General features: G+C 43.1%; 2 protein-coding genes across 2 annotated transcripts; both read left to right on the plus strand.

The window, feature by feature from the left end:
• The first annotated feature begins 1,568 nt into the window (after nt 1–1,568).
• Nucleotides 1,569–19,440, plus strand: LOC129456353 (WAP four-disulfide core domain protein 2-like). The gene is made up of 4 exons (XM_055222764.1): nt 1,569–1,706; nt 1,832–1,984; nt 18,821–18,973; nt 19,295–19,440. Exons 1-4 carry the CDS (start codon nt 1,637–1,639, stop codon nt 19,438–19,440), a joined length of 522 nt encoding a protein of 173 aa, XP_055078739.1. The 5' UTR covers nt 1,569–1,636.
• Nucleotides 13,593–15,297, plus strand: LOC129456400 (WAP four-disulfide core domain protein 18-like). The gene is made up of 4 exons (XM_055223175.1): nt 13,593–13,734; nt 14,345–14,494; nt 14,713–14,862; nt 15,108–15,297. The coding sequence occupies exons 1-4, from the start codon at nt 13,665–13,667 to the stop codon at nt 15,134–15,136; spliced, it is 399 nt and encodes a 132-aa protein (XP_055079150.1). The 5' UTR covers nt 13,593–13,664; the 3' UTR covers nt 15,137–15,297.
• Nucleotides 19,441–24,181: the final 4,741 nt, after the last annotated feature.

Consider the following 24,181-nt stretch of genomic DNA (forward strand, 5'->3'; position numbering starts at 1 on the left):
CAAATCAGTGAAGCTTCAAGTAATAAACCAAATTCCAACACAATAGTCCCAAAGGGTTCAAAGCCCCAAAGCCTCATTTTGACATCACTACACAAGTGCATTTATTAGTGATGTGACGTTCCATATCGAGGCTTTGAAGCATGTGCCGAGTAGGGGAGGGGACGTTTCTGCCATGCGTGTATCGAGGCTTACTTCATTTAGGGGAGGAGCTCAAAATGATGACGTTCGAAGCCTCGCTGCCCGGATGTACCACGTGACTGATTCAGTAAGTGGTTACGGATTTTGCCACGAGTAACAACCTGTGGTGTCGCCTGGATGACAGTGTCAGACACAAACACAAAACGTGAGAGCAGATGCAAATATTGAGGTCCAACGCTACATGATGGAGCCAAATACTGCAAGGCTGGAGGACCCTTCAATACTGGGAGAGACAGAAAAATGTGTATCCAGAGCCCATGTACATGTGTGAATTTATATACATTAGCAGTGGCATTCTTGTGTACGCCTCATCTGTGCCCTGTGAGCGGGTGTTTTCCGCACACATACACACATATACACAGTGTGTGTGTGTGTGTATATATATATATATATATATATATATACACACACACACACACACACACACACACACACACACAGTATACTGCCATCACTTCAGTATACATGTTTTGCATACTTCTTTATTTTGCTGACAGTTTTAGTCAGACTTTCTGCAAAATGCCACACACACACACACACACACACAATTTCTGCATCCTAAGAAGCTTTGTGCTGAAGTGAACCAATTGGATGAAAGGCTTCATGAAGCTTCATCAGCACATCACTAGCATTCATTGAAAAAATATTTACAAAAAAACAAAAACGCAACATTTCAAATCAGCCATGAGGTAACAGTCCATACACACAGCTCACTCTCTGATCAGACTGAGGTTGGCTCCTTTTATAGAGCCACTCCCTTAATTGGTGACTCCCACACTGCAGCACAGGTCAGTTCCAGCAAATCCAATAATATTGTTAAACGTTATTTTTAGCAAAACAGTGTTAATGTCTTTTCAATTAAATCTGTTATTAAAATAGAGCTCTATATTACTTTATCAGTGTTAATTGTGGAAAACAAACTAGATACAAGAAGCTAAAATATTTGGACACCCCTCCTCCTCAGCACACAGTTGTCTGGCCCGGAACCTTCTTAAGATGCTCCGGCTGCCTGGGGAGTCATTAGACTGGAACATTTAAGGTGGAAGACAACACAGGTGAGTAGAAATTCTAACATTTCAATTGCAATTTATTAGCCAATTCACTACCTTGTCTTATGTCATAGGCGAACTTTAACTGCACAAATGTTTCAGTTAATTGACATCCAGAGCTTCTTTGCACATTGTCATTTTTACTTGTTTGCTTTGAGTTTAGACCTGTGTGATGAACTAACTGCATTACTCGCACAGATGGACACATCTTCAGCAGAGCAGGAATCTACAGCATCAATATTAAATTTGATGTACAAATTGCTTGTGTATGATTGTGTCTAATACAGGACGGGCACAAGGACAGCTCTGTACTGAGGCTCCTCTTCAGGAGGATAAATAGAAGCTGTACATGAGTTTAATCTGTGTCTGTGTCTGCAGCAGTGAACAACATGGTGCGCTCTGTCCTCTGCCTCCTGACTGTGGCCCTGGCCTTTGTGCCTCTGCTCTCTGCTGTGAAAGGTCAGTCACTTTGAATATGCTTTTAAATGGAGAACATTGAACACATATGATTAAGTGAAATGGTGTCAGACTGAAGAGACTTTTTTTTTTTTTTTTTTTGGCTAATTCATTAAATTTGTTTCCAGTGGATTCAGAGAAACCTGGAGTCTGTCCCAAGCCCAGGACAGACATTCACACAGAGGCCGGTTGTCTGGATCAGTGCTCCACAGACAGTGAATGTCAGGGAAACCGGAAGTGCTGCTTCGACGGCTGTGGACATGTTTGTGAAAAGCCAATAGGTAACATGTCCATCCATCCATCCATCCATTTTCTTCCGCTTATCCGGGGCCGGGTCGCGGGGGCAGCAGTCTAAGCAGGGACTCCCAGACTTCCCTCACCCCGGACACGTCCTCCAGCTCCTCCGGTGGGACCCCAAGGCGTTCCCAGGCCAGCCGAGAGACATAGTCCCTCCAGCGTGTCCTGGGTCTTCCCCGGGGCCTCCTCCCGGTGGGACATGCCCAGAACACCTCCCTAGGGAGGCGTCCAGGAGGCATCCTGAGCAGATGCCCGAGCCACCTCAGCTGGTTCCTCTCAACGTGTAGGAGCAGCGGCTCTACTCCGAGCTCCTCCCGTGTGACCGAGCTCCTCACCCTATCCCTAAGGGTGCGCCCGGCCACTCTGCGGAGGAAGCCCATTTCAGCCGCTTGTATCCGCGATCTTGTCCTTTCGGTCATTACCCAAAGCTCATGACCATAGGTGAGGGTAGGAACGTAGATTGACCGGTAAATCGAGAGCTTCGCCTTCCGGCTCAGCTCCTTCTTCACCACAACGGACCGATACAGCGACCGCATCACTGCAGACGCTGCACCGATCCGCCTGTCAATCTCACGCTCCATCCTTCCCTCACTCGTGAACAAGACCCCGAGATACTTGAACTCCTCCACTTGGGGCAGAGACTCACCACCCACCCGGAGAGAGCAAACCACCTTTTTCCGGTCGAGAACCATGGCCTCGGATTTGGAGGAGCTGATTCTCATCCCAGCCGCTTCACACTCGGCTGCAAACCGCCCCAGTGCCTGCTGGAGGTCCTGGCTCGAAGAAGCCATCAGGACAACATCATCTGCAAACAGCAGAGATGAAATCCTGTGGTTCCCAAACCAGGCCCCCTCCGGCCCCTGGCTGCGCCTAGAAATTCTGTCCATAAATATAATGAACAGACTCGGTGACAAAGGGCAGCCCTGGCGGAGTCCAACATGCACCGGGAACAGGTCTGACTTACTGCCGGCAATGCGAACACAGCTCCTGCTCCGGTCATACAGGGACCGGACAGCCCTTAGCAAAGAGCCCCGGACCCCATACTCCCAGAGCACCCCCCAAAGGACACCACGAGGGACACGGTCGAATGCCTTCTCCAGATCCACAAAACACATGTGGACTGGTTGGGCATACTCCCATGAGCCCTCGAGGACCCGATGAAGAGTATAGAGCTGGTCCAGTGTTCCACGACCAGGACGAAAACCACACTGCTCCTCCTGAATCCGAGGTTCGACTATCGGTCGGATTCTCCTCTCCAGTACCCTGGAATAGACCTTACCGGGAAGGCTGAGGAGTGTGATTCCCCTGTAATTGGAACACACCCTCTGGTCCCCCTTCTTGTACAGAGGGACCTCCACCCCGGTCTGCCATTCCACAGGTACTGTCCCCGACCGCCACGCGATGTTGCAGAGACGTGTCAGCCAAGACAGCCCCACAACATCCAGAGACTTGAGGTACTCGGGACGGATCTCGTCCACCCCCGGAGCCTTGCCACCGAGGAGCTTGCCAACCACCTCAGTAACTTCAGCCAGGGTGATGGACGAGTCCGCCTCTGGGTCCCCAGTTTCTGCTTCAATTTCAATTTTTTTTTTCAATTTATTTTTTTCACAATGGTCAAAGTTTAGTAAGGCACATACACACACGTAGCAACATACTATCTACAATTCTGCGTTTATATGCTACATATGGAAGTGTCTATCGTTCACCTATTCCCAATTGACCCTGTGAAAAACATGGAACCCCCAAGAAGCTGTAAAGCTTATGTAATGGGGTCCATCACCCTGTGCGCAACACCCAATGATGGCTTGGCAAGTATTCCTTTTCTTTTACTTTGCCCTACACACACATAAATATATATAAATATAAATATATATATATATATATACATATACATACATACATACATACACAATATATCCATATATCTACCTCCTCGGAAGACGTGACAGTGGGATTGAGGAGATCCTCAAAGTATTCCTTCCACCGCCCGACAACATCCCCCGTCGAGGTCAGCAGCTCTCCACCCGCACTGTAAACAGTGTTGGTGAAGCACTGCTTCCCCCTCCTGAGGCGTCGGACGGTTTGCCAGAATCTTTTTGAGGTCATTCGATAGTCCTCCTCCATGGCCTCCCCGAACTCCTCCCAACCCCGAGTTTTTGCCTCTGTGACTGCCCGAGCCACAGCACGCTTGGCCCGCCGGTACTCATCAGCTGCCTCAGGAGTCCCATGAGCCAACCAGGCTCGATAGGACTCCTTCTTCAGCTTGACGGCATCCCTTACTTCCGGTGTCCACCACCGGGTTTGGGGATTGCCGCCGCGACAAGCACCATAGACCTTACGACCACAGCTACGAGCAGCCGCATCAACAATAGAGGTGGAGAACATGGCCCACTCGGAGTCCATGTCTCCAACCTCCCCCGGGATCAGAGAGAAGCTCTCCCGGAGGTGGGAGTTGAAGACCCCCTGACAGAGGGCTCCGCCAGACATTCCTAGCAGACCCTCACAATGCGCTTGGGCCTGCCAGGTCTGTCGGGCTTCCTCCTCCGCCAGCGGATCCAACTCACCACCAGGTGGTGATCAGTTGACAGCTCAGCCCCTCTCTTCACCCGAGTGTCCAAGACACGCAGTCGGAGGTCAGATGACACGACAACAAAGTCGATCATCGACCTCCAACCTAGAGTGTCCTGGTGCCACGTGCACCGATGGACACCCTTGTGCTCGAACATGGTGTTTGTTATGGACAAACTGTGACTAGCACAGAAGTCCAATAACAAAACACCGCTCGGGTTCAGATCAGGGAGGCCGTTCCTCCCAATCACGCCCCTCCAAGTGTCACTGTCGTTACCCACATGGGCGTTGAAGTCCCCCAGGAGAACAACGGAGTCCCCGGTTGGTGCACTGTCTAGTACCCCTCCCAGGGACTCCAAGAAGGCCGGGTACTCTGCACTGCTGTTAGGCCCGTAGGCCGACACAACAGTGAGAGACCTGTCCCCAACCCGAAGGCGCAGGGACGCGACCCTCTCGTTCACCGGAGTGAACCCCAACATGCAGCGGCTGAGCTGTGGGGCAATGAGCAAGCCCACACCAGCTCGCCGCTCCCCGCGGGCAATGCCAGAGAAATGGAGAGTCCAACCCCTCTCAAGAAGTTGGGTTCCAGAGCCCGAGCTGTGCGTGGAGGTGAGGCCGACTATATCTAGCCGGTAACGCTCAACCTCCCGCACAAGCTCAGGCTCCTTCCCCCCCAGCAAGGTGACGTTCCACGTCCCCAGAGCTAGTCTCCATGTCCGGAGATCCGGTCGTCGAGGTCCCGCCTTCGACTGCCGCCCGGATCTCTCCGCACCCGCCCCGCATGGCTCCTCCCGCAGGTGGTGGGTCCACGGGAGGACGGCCCCACGTCGTTCCTTCGGGCTGGGCCCGACCGGGCCCCGTGGGGAAAGGCCCGGCCACCAGGCGCTAGCTGCCGAGCACCCACCCCAGGCCTGGCTCCAGGGTGGGGCCCCGGTAACGCCAGTCCGGGCAACGTAACTGGCCTTGATCTTTTTCTTTCCATGGGGGCTTCTGAACCGCTCTTAGTCAGACCCGTCTCCCAGGACCTGTTTGCCATGGGTGACCCTACCAGGGGCATGAAGCCCCCGACAACATAGCTCCCAGGATCATTCGGGTGCTCAAACCCCTCCACCACGTTAAGGTGGCGGTTCGGGGAGGGGGTGGCGGTTCGGGGAGGGTAACATGTCCCTCAGGAATACATGTGGTGGATGTTTTTTATGTATTGCTCATGGTTTCTCAGTAATGGTGATGAAATCCTACATTATCCTTGTCTCACCTTTTGTATAAATTAATACTTGTTACTGTTTCTAAGAATATTTTTATGTATATTTCAGTATTTAAAAAATGCCAGGAACATTTTTTTATGTGAACTTCTTGAATGTCCACAGGTGGGCCTAAGAAACTAGGATTGTGCCCTGGTCCAAGTCGTTTTGGAGAATGTGTCAAAAATTGCACTTTTGATGAAGACTGTAAGGGGGAAGATAAATGCTGCTCCAATGGCTGTGGACATACCTGTCAGCGACCAGTCATAAGTAATGCACTGTTCAGTTATTTACTTGATCTGTAATTCAAGGTGATGCCTCGGGGTTAATTGACTGATACTACTCAAGGTTTATATAGCTCAGCTGACCAAGGCTTTGTGCACAACCAGCAGGAGCTGGTCAGCTGACCTCAGGGCTCTGGAGTATAGGGCTGCAGTAACTCAGAGGACCAATAGAAACCTCTTATTGCACCCACAATATTGGCACGTGAAATAAAATGTATATTTTGACATTGTAAAACATGCTTTCTTACTGTGGGTTTGCCTCTAAACAGATTTGACCTGTAAGATCCTGCCCTGACACGAGCCCTTTTTTCACCACATGTAAAATAGAATGCGCTGATGACAGTCAGTGTCTCAGGAACCTCAAATGCTGCTTCAGCAACTGTGGATTCCAGTGTATCCCCCCTGAATATGGCAACAGTCCACAATGATGATCGTCATTTAATAAATTAATCCAAACAGTTCATTTGTGCAAGTTTTATATTGACAATTTGTACTTGGACTGGCTCTTTAACCACTTAACGTAACAACTTTACAGCAATGTATGTGTATTTCTGCATCACCCACACAATCTACACATCAAATGAAAGCTACGGCATTTGTCTTTCTGAATATGTAAACTATTTACACCTGTAATCACCGCAGTGCTGACAGGAAAGCTGTTTTTACAGAGAAGTCAGAAATGTGGATTTGGACATCACTTACCTTTTGAGCGCTCTGTCAAACATCAACATTCACACCAAGTTGGTCTCATTCGTTCCGTAAAGGTCCAGAGAATATAATCCAGTCAAGAAATTATGTCCACAAAAGAAGTTCGATCTGCCATGTCCACTGCTGACTGATTCAGGAAGTGGTTCAGCTTTTGGCAGCGATATAAACCCTCAGGCTCCTTTCAAAATGTGGGTGTTTGAAATAGAAATGCAGTCAGTGAAAGTTTGGAGACAGTTGGGATAGAGTTACAGATAGTTTGGAGTTTGGAGATTTAGGAGAGTGATGAGAGCGAGCCAGGAGAGAATGGAGCCAGCTAGGAAGAGGCTTTTCCCTGTGTGGGAACATTTTGATCTCATTTCTCCCAACAAGGTATGTCCAATATTTTTTTAATAATTAATATTGATTGTGCAATGCAATTTATCTTCAGCTGTCTTTACTTTTGTACAAGGTTTGCTATGTGCCAGGGAGCTGGGATATAACACCTCATCCATGCTTGGGCACTACAGAGCTTTGCATGAGAATAAGGACACCGAATGTGGACCAAGACCAGGTGAGCCATCAAAAACTGTAATAAGTTAATGTGCGTGATATTTATATTTGTGCTTTGGCTTTATTTTCTTTCCTCAGGAGAAAAGTCTCAAATAGATGAAGACCTGGTTAGCATGGTAATTGAGGACACCCAGCCTGTTAGTATTGTGGAGGACAAAGGATTTAAAGATTTGTTAAATCGTTAAATCCTAGCTATGTTCTCCGCACTAAAAAGGTAATAAAAGCATTGAAAATGGTACTTTTACTGAATAATAACCATTAACAATGTGGACAGGCAGGACTGAGGCTCAAACCTGAGTCCATCAGTCACAGGACAGCCACCTCGTACTTTTAAACTAAATGCTTTTTTCTTTCCTTTAGGTCTTGAAAGCCATGGTGGAGGCCAGATACCAGGAGATGAAGGAGAAAGCTAAGGCCAGCACTGAGAAGGCAGCAGCTGTGAGTCTCACAGATATGTGGACCTCCAACAACACAGAGGCCTATCTCGCGGTCACCTGCCATTTTGTTGATGACTCCAGCAATACAGCAGTTTTGGGAGTGCAACATTTTCCAAAGGCACACACTGCAGAAAATATTGCACAAGTAAAAGGCTCACTCATGAAGGAATGGGCGAAGATAAAAGTTACATGCCTTGTAACAGATGGGGCTGCCAATATGGAGCTTGTGCAAGGGAGCTACAGCTCAAACATGCCATATGTGTAGCTCACACCCTCAACTTAGTGGTGAAGAAGGCCCTTGACCAGACACCTGAGCTCTCTGACATCCAGGCCAAATCCAGGAAGATAGTGAGACTTTTAGGAGCAGTACCACTGCAAAGGTAGGTTTTGTGGTTGAATTAGTTTCTTTAAGACTGCTTTAGTTTATTACGACGGAGTATAAGGGTCACATAAATAAAATAAATCATGCAGGCACTACGAGAATAAAGTTGTAGCATTTCGACATTAAAGTAACAATTTTACGAGAAAAAAGTCGTAATATTACGAGAAAAAGTAGTATTTTATGAGAATATAGGCTGCTGTGCGTGAATGAGTGATAGTGCGTTATGGAGAATTTGGAGCATTTTGTTCAGATATAGCAATTTCTTCCAAATCTTTTTGGTTCCTACTTATACTGATGATAGTGCGGTGATGGTGGGCTAAAAGACACAGTATTTCATTGTGCGTAAACCCCAGTTGAAAGTTTATCTGAACAAAATGCTCCAAATTCTCCATAATGCACTGGTCACTCATTCACACACAGCAGCCTATATTCTCATAAAAATATGACTTTTTTCTCATAATATTACGACTTTTTTCTCGTAATATTACTACTTTTTCTGGCTTCAACTTTATTCTCGTAAAATTACGACTTTAATGTTGAAATGCTATGACTTTATTCTCATAGCGCCCGCAATTTTTAATTTATTTAAGTGACCCTTATACTCCGTCGTAGTTTATAGTTCTGCTGCCTCGACAATTTAATGAATGCTTTTTAATTGTATTTTGTAAGGAGAGGCTTGAAGTGGTGCAGGAACAACTGGGCAAGCTTCAACTCAAACTGATCCAGGAAGTGGAAACCCGCTGGAACAACACTTAAAATATACTACGACGACTATTTGAGCAAAGAGAGACGGTGGGCAAGCCTCACAACAGACATCTCACCCACTTCATCAGAGGAATATGGCATAATTTCCCAGTGTCTGGTTGTCCTAGGACCATTTTATGATGCAACCACCGAGCTCTCGTAGGAAAAAAGGGTGTCTGGCTCAAAGGTCATACCTTTACTTGCTATGATAGATCATTGCCTCAGTGAGGAAATGCAAAAACCACCATCCATTGGTTCTTCTCTGGCTAAAAAACTGAGGAAGCTCTTGAGAGAGAAGCTGGATAGGATACAAGCCATGAGCCTTACGTGCCTTGCGACACTACTGGACCCAGGGTTAAAAAAAAAATCGGATTTCTCAGCCCTGCAAGAGCGGGTGAAGCAGAAAAAAGAGTAAAAGCAGAATGTGCTTCCATAATGAGGGCCACCACCACCTCCTCTTCATCCTCACCACCACCACAGCCATCAAGGTCACAAACTGTTGAGGCTGTTTCCCAAGGTACTATTGTTATTCCATTTGAATTGCATTTATATGAGCTGTTAGACTCTTCTTGTTTCTTAGGTAACAACCTGTGGTGTCGCCTGGATGACGGCGATGACCTCTGTATTTGCAGACGCAAATACAGAGGTCCAGCGCTATATGATGGAGCCAAATATTGGAAGGGTGGAGGACCCCCTTCAATATTGGTAGAGACGGAAATATGTCTATCCTCATTTAGTTGGCAGTGGCATTCTTGTGTACACCTGCCTCATCTGTGCCATGTGAGCGAGTGTTTTCCAAAGCAGGAGAAATATTGTCAAAAAAACATAATAAAATATAATCAATGGTCAAACCTCAACAATCATTGTCCATACTCCAACTCCAACCCCAACCACCCTCACCTCACTGTAAAGGATCATTTCCAAATAATTTTATGTATGTATATGTATACACAGTATACTGTCATCACTACAATACATGTTTTGCATATTCTTTATTTTGCTGACAGTTTTATTCAGAGGCTTTCTGCAAAATGCCACACTTTAAATTCATGCCAACTGATATTTTTGCATCTAGTCGATGTCCTACTAGAGCAAATGAAGCTTCAAGAAGCTTCAAGAAGCTCTGCGCTGGAGTGAACCAATTGGATTAAAGGCTTCAATGCTTCATGAAGCTTCATCTGCCCATCACTAGTCATAATCCCATTGATGGAAGCGTCGCCCAATTCGCTCCTCAGCCAAGCACATGCACCAAATGTCTGAACCTGCGGTTCCTCTTGTACTGAGCAGGATTCCTATTGCAACAACACATCATCAAAAGGGTAAAACCAACCTGTCTCATGACGGTCTAATTTCCAGTTTTTCGCACCACATTTACACTCAAAACGTCTGATGTGCTGGAGGACATGCAACTTGAAATAATAGATTTGTGCGATGCAACAATGAAGAACAGATAAAGAACTCCATAAACTTCAGCTGGTTCAGAATTCAGCAGCTCGCATCATCACACGCACCCCTTCCATCAACCACATCACACCCATCCTACAGAAACTTCATTGGCTCCTCATCTCACACCACATCCAATATAAAATCCTGCTCCACACATTCAAAGCCATCCATAACCTTGCACCTCCAGACCTCCTCCATATTGCCACACCCGCTCGCTCTCTCGGCTCCTCTTCCTCTCTCCATCTCTCTGTTCCCTCAGCCCGGCTTGTCACCATGGAGAGCAGGGCCTTCAGCCGCTCTGCTCCCCAGCTCTGGAACTCTCTCCCTCCTGACCTCCGCAACACTGACACACTCTCACACTCTCACACTTCAAATCCAAACTTAAAAACTTGTTCAGACTGGCATGTTCTTTATAATCCAAAACTGCCCTGTCCTTTTCATTGTTTTTTATCTGAATGCTTTTAACTGTATGTTCATAAATGTTGATTTTAACTGTCTGTAAATTGTATATTATATTGTATTGTAAGGTGACCTTGAGTGCCCAGAAAGGCGCCCTATAAATAAAATGTATTATTATTATTAAATTTGCTTCTGTGAGCTTGGAAACATTTTATCAGTGTCTTCTCCCAGAGTACCTCAAATGAACAGCGTTACCTACAGTTTTGACAAGGAACACAGTGGATCCAAGTGCTAGAGATGTTACGCTTGAGCCTCTCAGCTCGACACTGTATCAACCCTATGAAGCGGAAGTGTCGCCGAGCATTGTTTCGATACACGCTTCACCACACCAAAAATCACGTGACCAGTTAAACCGAGGCCTCGTTACGTCAGAAGTGTCAGAGATGCGTGTCGAGTGTTTCGATTTCAAGCTGCTTTGCGGGAATTTTGATGGGGGTGGTTTGTAATTGTATCAGAGCTTTAAAAGAGAATTGTGGGTTTTGAGAGGAAGACATTTTGTTGACACATTTCTAACACTACTAGTTATTCAATAAGGGAAAGTTTATATTAAAGCAGGTAAGAAACAACAGGTAAGAATAGATTACACCTAATACAGATACATTTATATACACTTGGTGACATATTACATAACACAAGATACACTCCACCACATGCACAGATTCACATCAACACACACCTGGGCCTATATAATACACATAGTCATAGTTTTAGGTAAGTGATATAGGTAAGTGGTAGGTAAGTCTTGAGAGTGAGTTTGAGTGGTCCATAGAGAGCGTGAGTGAGACAATAAGGAAGAGATATGGAGGGACAGCTATTACCACCAAAAAGAGCACGGTCATATGCATGGGAGCACTTTGACTTAATAAGCTCGAATAAAATCAAGTGTTTGATTTGTGCTCAAGAGAAAATCTCTAAAACTTTATCAATACCATATCTTACATTTCCCCACTCACATCCCCGATACCTTTTCCAAAAATGTTCCAATTTCAGAAAAACTACAGTTGCACAATCACTTTCCCAGTTACTTAACCACATCATTTTATTCTCCAATTTTTCCAAAATGCCTCTGTAGCTGCAAACTCTTTAGTAAGTCAGAGTAAAACTAATACATACATATAAGTACAGGACACAAAGACACCAGTTTGAAAAGTACTTTTTTTTTTTTTATTAGAAAGTAGCCATTTTATTGGTAAAGCACATTTAAAAACATGAGTTGCGCCAAAGAGGGAAAAGCAACTTAATTTAAACACAAGTTTTCACAAAATAATCTAAAACAATTTCATAATAAACAGGAGAATAATTTATAAGAGAATAAAAATAAAATGGAAGTGATAAAATTCATCCAGACAAAAGTCACATAAAAGGGGAGTGGGGTTTAGAGGAAGGGGGAAAGTGAGGTTCACAAAAGCTTTACATCACATTTACACAAATGCATCACACAGACAAATCCAACAGATGTTGCTCTTCTGACTGTGTCAAATTATTCAAAGCAGTGTGTCATTTTCAGTGCAGTTGTGTCAAAGTGGTTCAATGTTTCATGAGGTTTCAGTTTCCCCATCACTTTACACACAGCTCACTCTCTGATCAGACTGAGGTTGGCTCCTTTTATAGAGCCACTCCCTTAATTGGTGACTCCCACACTGCAGCACAGGTCAGTTCCAGCAAATCCAATAATATTGTTAAACGTTATTTTTTAGCAAAATAGTGTTAATCTCTTTTCAACCAAATGTGTTATTCAAATAGAGCTCTATATTACTTTATCAGTGTTAACTGTGGAAAACAAACTAGATACAAGAAGCTAAAATATTTGGACACCCCTCCTCCTCAGCACACAGTTGTCTGGCCCGGAACCTTCTTAAGATGCTCCGGCTGCCTGGGGAGTCATTAGACTGGAACATTTAAGGTGGAAGACAACACAGGTGAGCAGAAATTCAAACAATTCAATTGCAATTAATTAGCTGATGCACTTACTCATGTTTTATGTTACAGGCCAACTTTAACTGCATAACTGTTTTAAGTAATTAATGAATATCCCAAACTTGTTGGCGTATTATAATTCTTACCTGTTTGCTTTAAGTTTAGGCCTATGTAATAGACGAGCTACATTAGTCACAGATGGGAACATCTTCCACTTGTAGCTCAGAGTTGAGTTTAGCTTAACTGAACCTTTACCAAGGAGGTTTGGCTCGTCTCATCTGACACCAATGTAGCATTCAGGTGTGAGGAAATGTACTGAATTTCTTCTGGTTTGTTTTTTGACCACAAGGGCGACTGTAGGACATAATTCACCCACAACAAGACAAACGACAGTCTCGGTTCACCTGAGCCAGTTCCCCAAAAAACTGAAAAATGGAACATTGACATCAATTTCACAAGTGAACGGTGTCAACTCTGAACTAAACACAAAATATCAGATCCTTGCAATATTGGATGCTGCAAAAGTTGCATTGCATTTTCTTTTTTTCTTCCACGCAAAGTGATTTGATTTGACCCTGTAGGAGAATGGGACAAAAACTTGTACACCTCAAACTTGATATTGATTTTGTAGATTCCTGACATTGATGTATGAGGAAAAGATGCGCCTTTATTAGTCCCATACTGGAATTTCCCCACTGTGGGACTAAAAGGCTTATCTTTTCCTCATCTTAAGTGTCTTGGGTTAGGTTCGCAGACGATATATGACCATTATTCTTACTATTATTGCCACGCCTAAAGAAGTCTCAGTGTGATCATGTTTAATACAGGGCGGGCACAAGGACAGCTCTGTACTGAGGCTCCTCTTCAGGAGGATAAATAGAAGCTGTACATGAGTTTAATCTGTGTCTGTGTCTGCAGCAGTGAACAACATGGTGCGCTCTGTCCTCTGCCTCCTGACTGTGGCCCTGGCCTTTGTGCCTCTGCTCTCTGCTGTGGAAGGTCAGTCACTTTGAATATGCTTTTAAATAGAGAACATTGAACATGTCATTTATACTCCGTTCAGCTTGCATAGCGTCATATGGTGTCATATTTTTCTCCCCACAATGTCAAGTGGTTTTAATGTTTTAGTTTGTAAAAAGACATGGATTTACTTGATCACTAAACTGGAACATGATGTTGTCTGCATGTTTCACAGCATGGCATTGAATTTGTATAAATTCAATTACAGGTGTTTAATTGCAAATTTAATGCACTCCTGTGTTTTGGTTCAGCTGTAATTAAAGGAGATGACTCAGGGCCGACTGGATTGTGAAATGGTATTGAACAAACACCTGATCATGTTCTGGTTAGATTATTTCAGTTGATCTTTAGAAAAATGAGGTTGCCACAGAATATAGGTGTAGAATAAAATTTAACAATCTTCCTTGAAAGCCAAGTAATCCTAATGGGACTTTCCTGGCTAAAGGTTAAATAAAAACGCATTCTTTTGAATTGCATAGAAATTTGACGTAAAATAAATGCATAAATTTGTGTAAAAGTTGCATATCTAAAAATGTTACTATGAAGCAGAAAATTTCCTTTCTTAGCCAACTCATTACAATTTTTTTAGTGCATTCAGAGAAACCTGGATTCTGTCCCAAGCCCAAGAGAAACTTGCCAGACCCCATTTGTCTGAGTCAGTGCTCCAGAGACAGTGACTGTGAGAGAAACCTGAAGTGCTGCTTCGACGGCTGTGGATATGTTTGTAAATGGCCAACAGGTAACAAACATCCTTGTATTTTTGAGGGCTAAGTTTTGCTCATGATTTCTCAATATTATAGTGATCAAATTCTACATTATCCTTGCCCCACCTTTTGTATGAATTATTTTTACTTGGTACAAAGAATATTTTTCTATGCATTTCAGTCTTTTCTTGAACAGTATTGAAAAGGTGACTTAAGTTATTGTTTTTAATCAAAACTTCTTGAATGTCCACAGGTGGGCATAAGCCTATAAGAAAAACAGGATTGTGCCCTAGTCCAGGTGATTATGGGATCTGTGATCATGCATGCTCCTCTGACCAAGACTGCAAGGGGGACGATAAATGCTGCCCCACCACCTGCGGGACAATCTGTGAACCAGTCATAAGTAATGCACTTTTATAGTATCAGTCAATTAACCCTGAGTGATTCCTTGAATTACAGATGAAATAAACTGAAGTGTATATATTTACTCAGAAGGCAGACAAATAGTGCACGTATTTAAACACATGTTAAATTTCACAATAGAAGCATCTGATAATGAACATAGGTGTGAAATAAAATGCTTTTTGACATTGTAAAACATGTGGGTTTGCCTCTGCAGATTTGACCTGTAACTGTTTATCTTCACAGAACTCAAACCAGGAGCCAGTCCCGTGTAGACCTGCTTGTCATGTCAGAAGAGCTGGGGTTAAAGAATCTCATGAGAATTGTGCAGATACATTAACTTTATCAAGATGAACAGCATGAAGCTGTTGCAGTAAAATGTTGATGCATACTTTGTGCTCCCTGTTTGTTTAATAAAAATTACATCTTAACACGGAGTTCATGTGTTTTCAGTAGTTTTATATATTAAACTCTTTAAAGGTTCCATTTGTACCTGTTGGGTTCGGGCACTTTTCCCCCCCCCCCCCCCCTCCCAGTTTTGGTTTCGTGAGCCCGGTGTGCTCACTCTCTGCTCGCCGGTCTCTGTGGCTCCGATGTGCCAGAGTGTGCACGTTACTCTGCACACTCTGGGTCTGTCGCTGCTCCCTTCTGGCATCTCCTGGGTCTGTAGCTTGTTTGGCCTTATGAGTCGGGACATCCTGTTTTCATTTGTGTAGGAAGTTAAGAATGGGGACGGCTCTGTATAGGGTTGGCCTGCCCAGTGTGCACCATCCTTATTTTTCATTGTTATGTCTTTTTTGTTTTGGACATGGCGTTTGGTCAGGTCTTCAAGAACCAGAAGTTGGGGAAAAATGATACAGCTTTGAACCCTTGTTTTCCTTATGTTTTGATCCAACCTGTTTTAATAAAGTTTAGAGTCAGACATGAAGATTGGAGCCAATTACCAATTTTGTCTTTATCAAAAAATGTTCCAGCTTTACAAAACAGCTGGATTACTTTATTTCAAAGCACATTATATAATAGTCAATCAGCTGTAAGTCCTGTATTTAAAGAATTTTCAAGAGAAGAGACTCTGGTTCATTCATTTAGGAGAGGAGCTGAAAATAATGATGTCCGAAGCCTCGCTGCCCGGATGTACCACGTGAATGATTCAGGAAGTGCTTCAGCTTTTGACAGCGATATAAACCCTCAGGCTCCATTCAAAACATAGGTGTTTGATGGAGAGATGCAGTCAGTGACAGTTTGGATAGAGTTAGAGATAGCTTGGAGAAAGGTAGAGATGATTTGGAAAGAGTTGGGAAATTTAGAGTGAGGAGAGAGTCAGGAGAGAATGGAGCCAGCGAAGAAGAGGAGGATGTCCTCTGTGTGGGAATATTTTTATCTAATTTCTCACAAGGAATGTACAGTAATATTTCTGCAGAAGATTTTCTGGCATTTTCTACAAAATGCCACACTTCAAATTCATGCAAACTGATATTTTTGCATCCAGTACATGTCCTACCAGAGCAAATGAAGCTTCAAGAAACTTTGTACTGGAGTGAACCAATTGGATGAAATACTTCAATACTTCATGAAGCTTCATCTGCCTCCCACTAATTTGTCCAGTGCAGACCCAAGTGCATTTATTTAAAGAATATTTACAAAAAAATAAATGCAATGTTTCAAATCGGCCATGAGGTAACAGCCTTTACCCTAGAGATGTTACGCTCGAGCCTCTCAGCTCGACACTGTATCAATCTTATGAAGTGGAAGTGTCACCGAGTATTGTTTCGATACACGCTTCACCATGGCAAAAATCACGTGACCAGTCAAACCGAGGCCTCGTTATGTCAGAAGTGTCAGAGATATGTGTCGAGCGTGTCGGTTTCAAGCTGCTTCACGGAAATTTTGATGGGGTTGTTTTGTAATTGTGTCAGAGCTTTAAAAGAGTCTGAATCCCCCAAGAATTGTGGGTTTTGAGAGGAGCAGATTAAAACCCAACACAGTTGAAATGATTTTTTTCTTGAATAAAAATATCTAAATATATACCTTATCTCACATTTCCCCCACTCACACTCCAACACCTTTTCCAAAAATGTTCCAATTTCAGAAAAAAGGTTTGCTCCTTTTATAGAGCTTCTCCCTTAATTGGTGACTCCCACACTGCAGCACAGGTCAGTTCCAGCAAATCCAAGAACATTGTTAAACCTAATTTTTTTTTAGCAAAACAGTGTAAATCTTTCTTCTATCCAATGTGTTATTCAAATAGAGCTCTATATTACTTTATCAGTGTTAACTGTGGAAAACAAACTAGATACAAGAAGCTAAAATATTTGGACACCCCTCCTCCTCAGCACACAGTTGTCTGGCCCGGAACCTTCTTAAGATGCTCCGGCTGCCTGGGGAGTCATTAGACTGGAACATTTAAGGTGGAAGACAACACAGGTGAGCAGAAATTCTAATATTTCAATTGCAATCAAGTAGGCACCGCACTACCTTGTCTTATGTTACAGGCAAACTTTAACTACACAACCATTTCAGTTAATAAACATCCCAAACTTCTTTGCATATTGTCATTTTTACCTGTTTGCTTGAAATTTAGGCCTGTGTAATGAACCAACTGCATTACTCGCACAGATGGAAACATCTTCGACTGGTAGCTCAGCAGAGTCGAGGTTAAGTTATTTGAACCTTTACCAAAGAGGTTTGGCTCGTCTCATCTGACACCAATGTAGCATTCAGGTGTGAGGACTGAATTTCTTCTGGTTTATTTTATGATCTCAAGGGCGACTGTAGGACATGACTCCCATTACACCAAGAGCAAAACGGCAGCATTCTTAACTCAATAAAGCCGGTCCACCAAAACTGAGTAATAGAACATTTACATCAAATTCACCAACACAAACGGTTACAAGAAGAAAAGGTGTCAACTCTGAGCTAAACACAATATCAGATCATTATAATATTAAATGGTGGAAAAGTTGCAGTGCATTTTTTTCATACGCTTATGTCAGGAGTCTACAGAATTTGTCTGTCTGCAGCAGTGAACAACATGGTGCGCTCTGTCCTCTGCCTCCTGACTGTGACCCTGGCCTTTGTGCCTCTGCTCTCTGCTGTGGAAGGTCAGTCACTTTGAATATGATTTTAAATAGAGAACATTGAACACCTATGTCGTTTATACTCAATTCTATGAGGTTGTGGCTTTTTTTTTTTTTTTTTCCTCACAATGTCCAGTGGTTTTAATGTTTTGGTGACATTGAAAACTAGACATGGATTTACTTGATCACTAATGCAGTAAACTGGAACATGGTCCTGTTTGTCTGGAATGTCTCACATCATGGCACTGAATGTGTGTGTGTATATATATAGCATTAATTCAATGATGGGTGTATAATTGCAAATTTACTGCACACCTGTCAGTCATAAGAAAACCACTCCTGTTTAGTTCACTTGTAACTGCGGCAGTGATCCCATTTCACAATCCAAGCACCTGATCGTAATTTTTAGATTTCAGTGAAGCTGATCATGAAGTTGGTCAAAATGTAGGTGTGGAATAAAATCGACAGTCTTTTTTGAGTTGGCCATGTTCTTGAATGATCAAAGAAATTTCGTTGTCAAATTTAATTTTGACAACTCCCACTTATTAAAATTGTTTTTCAGTGCATTCAGAGAAACCTGGAGTATGTCCCAAGCCCAAGACAAACTTTGACCCAAGAGCCATCAGATGTGTGACTGAATGCTTCTCAGACAGTCAATGTGAGGGAAACCTCAAGTGCTGCTTCAACGGCTGTGGACGCGTTTGCGAAAAACCAAGAGGTAACATGTCCCTCAGGAATACATGTGGTGGTTGTTCAAATCCTACATTATCCTTGCCCCAACTCTTTGTACAAATTGATACTTGTTACTACAAATATCTTCAGTATTAAAATACCAGGCATTGTTTTCCTAGTTTTTAATTGAAACGTCTTGACTGTCCACAGGTGGGCCTAAGCCTAAGGCCAAACGAGGATTGTGCCCTAGTCCAGGTGATTTTGGGATCTGTGATCATGTGTGCTACGCTGACGAAGACTGTGAGGGGGACGATAAATGCTGCTCCAATGGCTGTGGGCAAATCTGTCAACGACCAGTCATAAGTAATGCACTTCACTTATTTACTTCATCTGTAATTCAAGATGACTCGGTTCATTGACTGATACTTTGCAAGTTTGTGCAGCTGAAGTCATTTCAGATGTGCCATTTAAAGTGCTTCACAAAAATGTATACAAGATGTCAGTGAGAACAGATGGGTTTTCAGAGCTGCAGTAACTCCCTCAAAGTGGACGAATATAATTTTTTTTTATTGCCCCCACAACACTATTTCACAAAAAAAGCACCTGATTATGAAGATGGGTGTGAAATGTACTTTTTTGACATTAGAAAATGAGTGGATTTGACCTGTAACTGTATTTTCACAGAAACCAAACCAGGATCCTGCCCTGACCCGATCCTCCATTTCAACACATGTAAAAAGGGCTGCACTGATGACAGTCAGTGTCCCAGGAACCTCAAATGCTGCAACAGCAACTGTGGACTCCAGTGTGTGCCCCCTCAACATGGCTGAAGTCGAGCAATAATCGTCGCAATCACTTTATATACTCTAGGCCTGCTTGTCATGAAATGATTTAACCCCGGCACTTTGACACTCAAATTGTGCAGCTAAATTTTTTATCAAGGAGACATGAAATGGTTGCAGTAAAATGTTGATGCATGCCTTGCGCTCCCATTTTCTGTTCATTTAATAAATGAATCCAAACAGTTAATTTGTGTGCAAGTTTTATTTTGACACTTTAAAGCTACAGTTTGTACTTGGACTGGCAGTTAACCAGCTCTTTAATTGACTGGGACACACATCAACAAAATAAGAGAAGTGGACCTCTATTGTCAGGTTTTTCAAGAATTTACTAATTCCTTTTTGTTTGTGGTGGTGAATGGGGAAACTAGTATGACCATGGTACAAGTGGCAGTGCTGAAGGAATATAATAAATGCCACAATGAGACTTGGCATAGTGAAAAATGGAGACTTGATCTGGAGCATGGAAGATAAACGAGTTATTGTTGGGCCAGAAGAAATGGCAGTGTTTTCACCTAGTGCTGAGAGGCTAGTGATGCTGCTGTAAAGGCGAGCTACCTGATTGCTAGCAAAATAGTCATCTAAGATGTACAATTAAGGCAAGTTTGTCAAAACTTGCACACTGAACAATGCTGATTGTGTGTCCTAAGAAACGACAAGTTTTTGTCAACATCGGCCTGTCCAGGAGTCGTGTGGCAGAAAGAATTTCAGAACAAGCAACAGATTTGGACAGTTAATTGAAACACAAATTGGAGTTGCCATTAATGACAGCACTGGTGTTACAGATGTCGCTCAGCTGGACATATTTATTCGTGGTGTTGATGAGACTTTAACTGTTTTTGGAGTTGGTGCCTGTGTTAGATGCCACAGCAGCCGAGGACATTTTATGTGCTGTTGTTGGTGCGCTGGGCAGAGTAGGTGTGGACTGGTCTCGTTCTGTCAGCCTGGCTACAGATGGTGCGCCCTCAATGCAAAGATCAGAGAGAAAGTTCAAATGGAGGTGATGGTTTTTGGACATTTCACTACATTGCACCAAGAGGCATTGTGCTGCAGGTCATTAAGAATGGATCACGTTATGGAAGTTGTTGTCCAAACTGTTGATTTCATCAGAGCCAGAGGTCTGAATCATCGTCAGTTTGACTGGTTTCTCAGTGACAATAACATCACCCATGGTCTGCCTTACTACACTTTAGAAAGACGGGGGCCTGTGCTAAAGTGCTTTTTGATGTATGTGAGGAAATTGGACAGTTCATGATGAAAAAAGGTAAACTTGTGATGGAATTACAGTGTGAACAATGGATATAGGACCTTGAATTTATGGTTGATATTACGGTGCACTTGAATAATCTGAATAAAACACTGAAGGGGTGCAAAAAAAATTGTCACACAGTATTATGACAACATCTGTGCATTGAAATTAAAGCTCACATTGTGGGAGACGCAGCTGGCAAATAGTGACCCTCATTTTCCTAGTCTGAGACATTTATGTGAATCCAAACATCCTGCTGAAGCGCAGATAAACACGGAAGTGCCGGTGAAATGCCGGTGGGTGGGCACTAGAAGCCAAAGGAAGAGCAGCAAAGAGGCAACTTGACAACTGGTGCGAACAGCCAATGAGAACTCGGGCTTCAAGTGGCAGAGCAGAGTGGCTTCTTTAGAAGCAGCACCACTGTTAAGGTATGGTCATTCCCTTTGTTCCAATTTATAATAACACTAATAGTTTGTCTGTGTTCCTGCTGCAGTGATTTAACGGCCTACTCATATGTATCATTAAAGGAAAAGCTTACACAAATGCAGCTACATCTGGGGATGGCAAAAAATGAAGCTAATGCAACAAATGGAGACCAGGTGGAACAGTACATATTTGATACTGCAACGTTTGGTCCCAATAATCACTTCAGATGAGTTCAACATTGTTAGAGGGTTCCTTTCTTTGCCGTCTCCCTTTTATGATGCTGTAGAGCTGTCCGGCCAAGGAAAATGTGTCTGTCTCCAAAGTTGTCCCCCTAATGAAAATGCTGGAGCAAAACCTTCAGGAGGAAACGGTAAAGCCGACACTGCAGTGGCATTGGAAATGGGAGACCAGCTCATCAGGCAACTGTGGGAGAAGCTTTATACTTTGCAGTCGATGAGCATCGTGTCCCTTGCTACACTCCTGGACCCCCGATTTAAAGTTATTGGATTTTTCAGTCAAGTAAAAGCCACCAAAGTTATAAAGCGATTGAATTCAGTGTGTTACCATTATAATCCCCCAGGCTTCTACCTCTCATTATGTCACTGGAGGTAATCTGTTATTTTACATTTTGACATCAGTTACTCTTATGAGAAAACTTACTAACATGATCTGTGGTTTCCTCTGAAGTAGCAAACTGTGACATCATTTAGACTCCAGTGTCATGGGGGCAAGGAGGTCTCAAAATGTCACCGCAGATGCCACTGTGGACGTCCAGCGTCAAATATTGGAAGACTGAAAAACCGTCTGGAGAACTGGGCGAGGCAAAAACAACTTTACCCAAATTTATACAAACTTGAGCTTGCCTTTTTGTTCAAACAGGCATCTTCTGTGCAAAAAAGGATCTTTGAGAGGATCTTCTCCAAGGCCGGAGAGGTTGTCAAAAAAAGAAATAATTTTTTGTAACAAACAGCCAAGTTTGTTACTAGATTAATAGCACCTTTCACTATAAGCACTTTAAATTGCACGTACACTTTAATAGCACACAGCACTTTAAACATTATTTGCACTGTAAAAAAAGAATTGCACAAAACTATTTAAAAATGTTTATTTAATTTGTCTGCTTTTACCCAGTTTTAGATCTGGTGGCACAGGGGCACTTTAATTGAAGCTGCGTGTCCTGGAGGGCAAAGAGGACAAAATTAACAGCTAATTAATACATTGGATATGTGCAATATTAGTGCAATGTTTTTTTGAGAATGGTTAAGTGTTTGTGTGTTCTGTAATTTGTAGTGTTTTTACTGAAAGTGTTTTTAAAATGTTTTACCTTACCACCTCCTTGTCCTTGTGTCCAGGTGTCAAAGAGGTCCCCAGGAAAACAAGCTCCCTTAAAAAGGTTCCAGGGTGGGACCAAGGCGGGGGAGGTGTAGGGGAGACATGTTGGGCAGTTTTAAATAGTTTATGGGTTTTAAGTATATTTGGTGTTTGGTTTTAGGGTTTATGTATTTTAATATGTATAATGTTGATTTGGGTTATGGGTTTATGGGGTTTTATGGAGGTTAGAGTTTTAAAGAGCTAAGGCTATTTTTTAAATACCCCTATTAATTAATAGTCGTTTAGTCCAGTTAGAGGAACAGGATAAAAGGCGCCTGCAACTATCAAACCATGTTCTGCTGCTGGAGATGATGCTGCTCCTCTGACCTCCATTTGCACAAGGCACCTTGCACTTTGATAATTGATGGGAGAAAGAAATAAAAAAAATTGTGGACCACACCCGTGCTGCTGTCTTCTGTCGCACATCCTGCCGCTAACGGCCAGCCTACGTTACATTTTTAAACCAAAAACTGTTGAGAAACTCTTGTTTCTTAATAAAAATGAATAAAATTTCCCCCGTCCTGTACATCAGTGGTACCGGTCTGTGACGCATTTGCTACCGGGCCGCATAAAAACAGTAAATAATTTATCAGCAACCGCATCCTCTCCGACGTAACTTTCACCTGTCCCTCATGACGCACTAATAAGCTTGTCCGTAGATATATAATGAAAATCCTGATAGGAAATCGCCACAGAAATCTTTTTGATGTAGTGGCAAGTTTATTATCTGCTCTTGTCTCCACGATGACGTATCACGTATAACACATCAGTCATGTCGCCCAAAAGTAGAGCCACAAGCGAGTGAAAATGAGCAAAAACAAAAGTCTTTGGAGAGCTTTTTAACAAAGAGGAAAAGGCCAACTGAGGAACCTGAAGAGGAGCCTAAGACCTCCAAGAAAACACCAGGAGTCCTACTTAAAATATGGGTTTGTCACTACAGGTGACTCTCATGCACAGAGTCTGCTCTGCGTAATATGCGGGAAAAGCAAACGAGGCAATGAAACCTTCAAAACTGCTTTGGAAAATTAAGACTAAGCACCTGGTATTAAAATATAAGAATTAGTGTTTTTTTTTTAAAGAAATAAACGTGAGCAAGAAGGAAAGAAGAAACAAGCTCAGGGCTCCCACTGATGCAGCGTGTGGTGAGTTGTATTTTTTTATGCACTTAACTTATTTTTTGCCAGATTTATGTGCGACGTGTAGAAGGCCGGTCCGTGAAAACAAAATCCTACATTATTTCGGTCTGTGGTGCTAAAATGGCTGGGGACCACTGCTGTACATCATTGTCCAAGTTACACAAGCATAATCTGTGCCCTTTTCCTAGTTCCACAAGCACTTTCAGAAAAACAGCTTAACCTGCCATATTATATTACCATTTTGGGAAATTTTACACACAGAGAACACATATAAATGTATTATACACTTATGTGACAATATATGTACAGAAATTATTTGGTCATACATTTTTTGTAATTCATAGTCACTCCCAGCAGACATAACAGACACACAAATTCAATGCCTCACACATTATGTGGTTCAGATACAGCTGCCTGTGATTATACACTTGGCCAGTAGGTGGTTTTGTGCACACACGAAGCTTTGAGAAATGAACCCTTTCTCAGGCTATTTGGCTCAAGTGGTTCAATGCCTCATGGGGCTTCATCTCACCACTAAAAATCAGCCATA

Source organism: Periophthalmus magnuspinnatus, chromosome 7 (assembly GCF_009829125.3).
Source record: "Periophthalmus magnuspinnatus isolate fPerMag1 chromosome 7, fPerMag1.2.pri, whole genome shotgun sequence".
In the NCBI taxonomy this organism is placed as follows: domain Eukaryota; kingdom Metazoa; phylum Chordata; class Actinopteri; order Gobiiformes; family Gobiidae; genus Periophthalmus; species Periophthalmus magnuspinnatus.

What these genes read in the sequence shown, in the direction of transcription:
- LOC129456353 (XM_055222764.1), top strand. Translation starts at nt 1,637, where the DNA reads ATGGTGCGCTCTGTCCTCTGCCTCCTGACTGTGGCCCTGGCCTTTGTG. An exon ending in TCTGCTCTCTGCTGTGAAAG is followed by an intron (nt 1,707 to 1,831) that starts GTCAGTCACTTT and finishes ATTTGTTTCCAG; the next exon opens with TGGATTCAGAGAAACCTGGA. An exon ending in CTGTCAACGACCAGTCATAA is followed by an intron (nt 18,974 to 19,294) that starts GTAATGCACTTC and finishes GTATTTTCACAG; the next exon opens with AAACCAAACCAGGATCCTGC.
- LOC129456400 (XM_055223175.1), top strand. Translation starts at nt 13,665, where the DNA reads ATGGTGCGCTCTGTCCTCTGCCTCCTGACTGTGGCCCTGGCCTTTGTG. An exon ending in TCTGCTCTCTGCTGTGGAAG is followed by an intron (nt 13,735 to 14,344) that starts GTCAGTCACTTT and finishes CAATTTTTTTAG; the next exon opens with TGCATTCAGAGAAACCTGGA. An exon ending in TGTTTGTAAATGGCCAACAG is followed by an intron (nt 14,495 to 14,712) that starts GTAACAAACATC and finishes GAATGTCCACAG; the next exon opens with GTGGGCATAAGCCTATAAGA.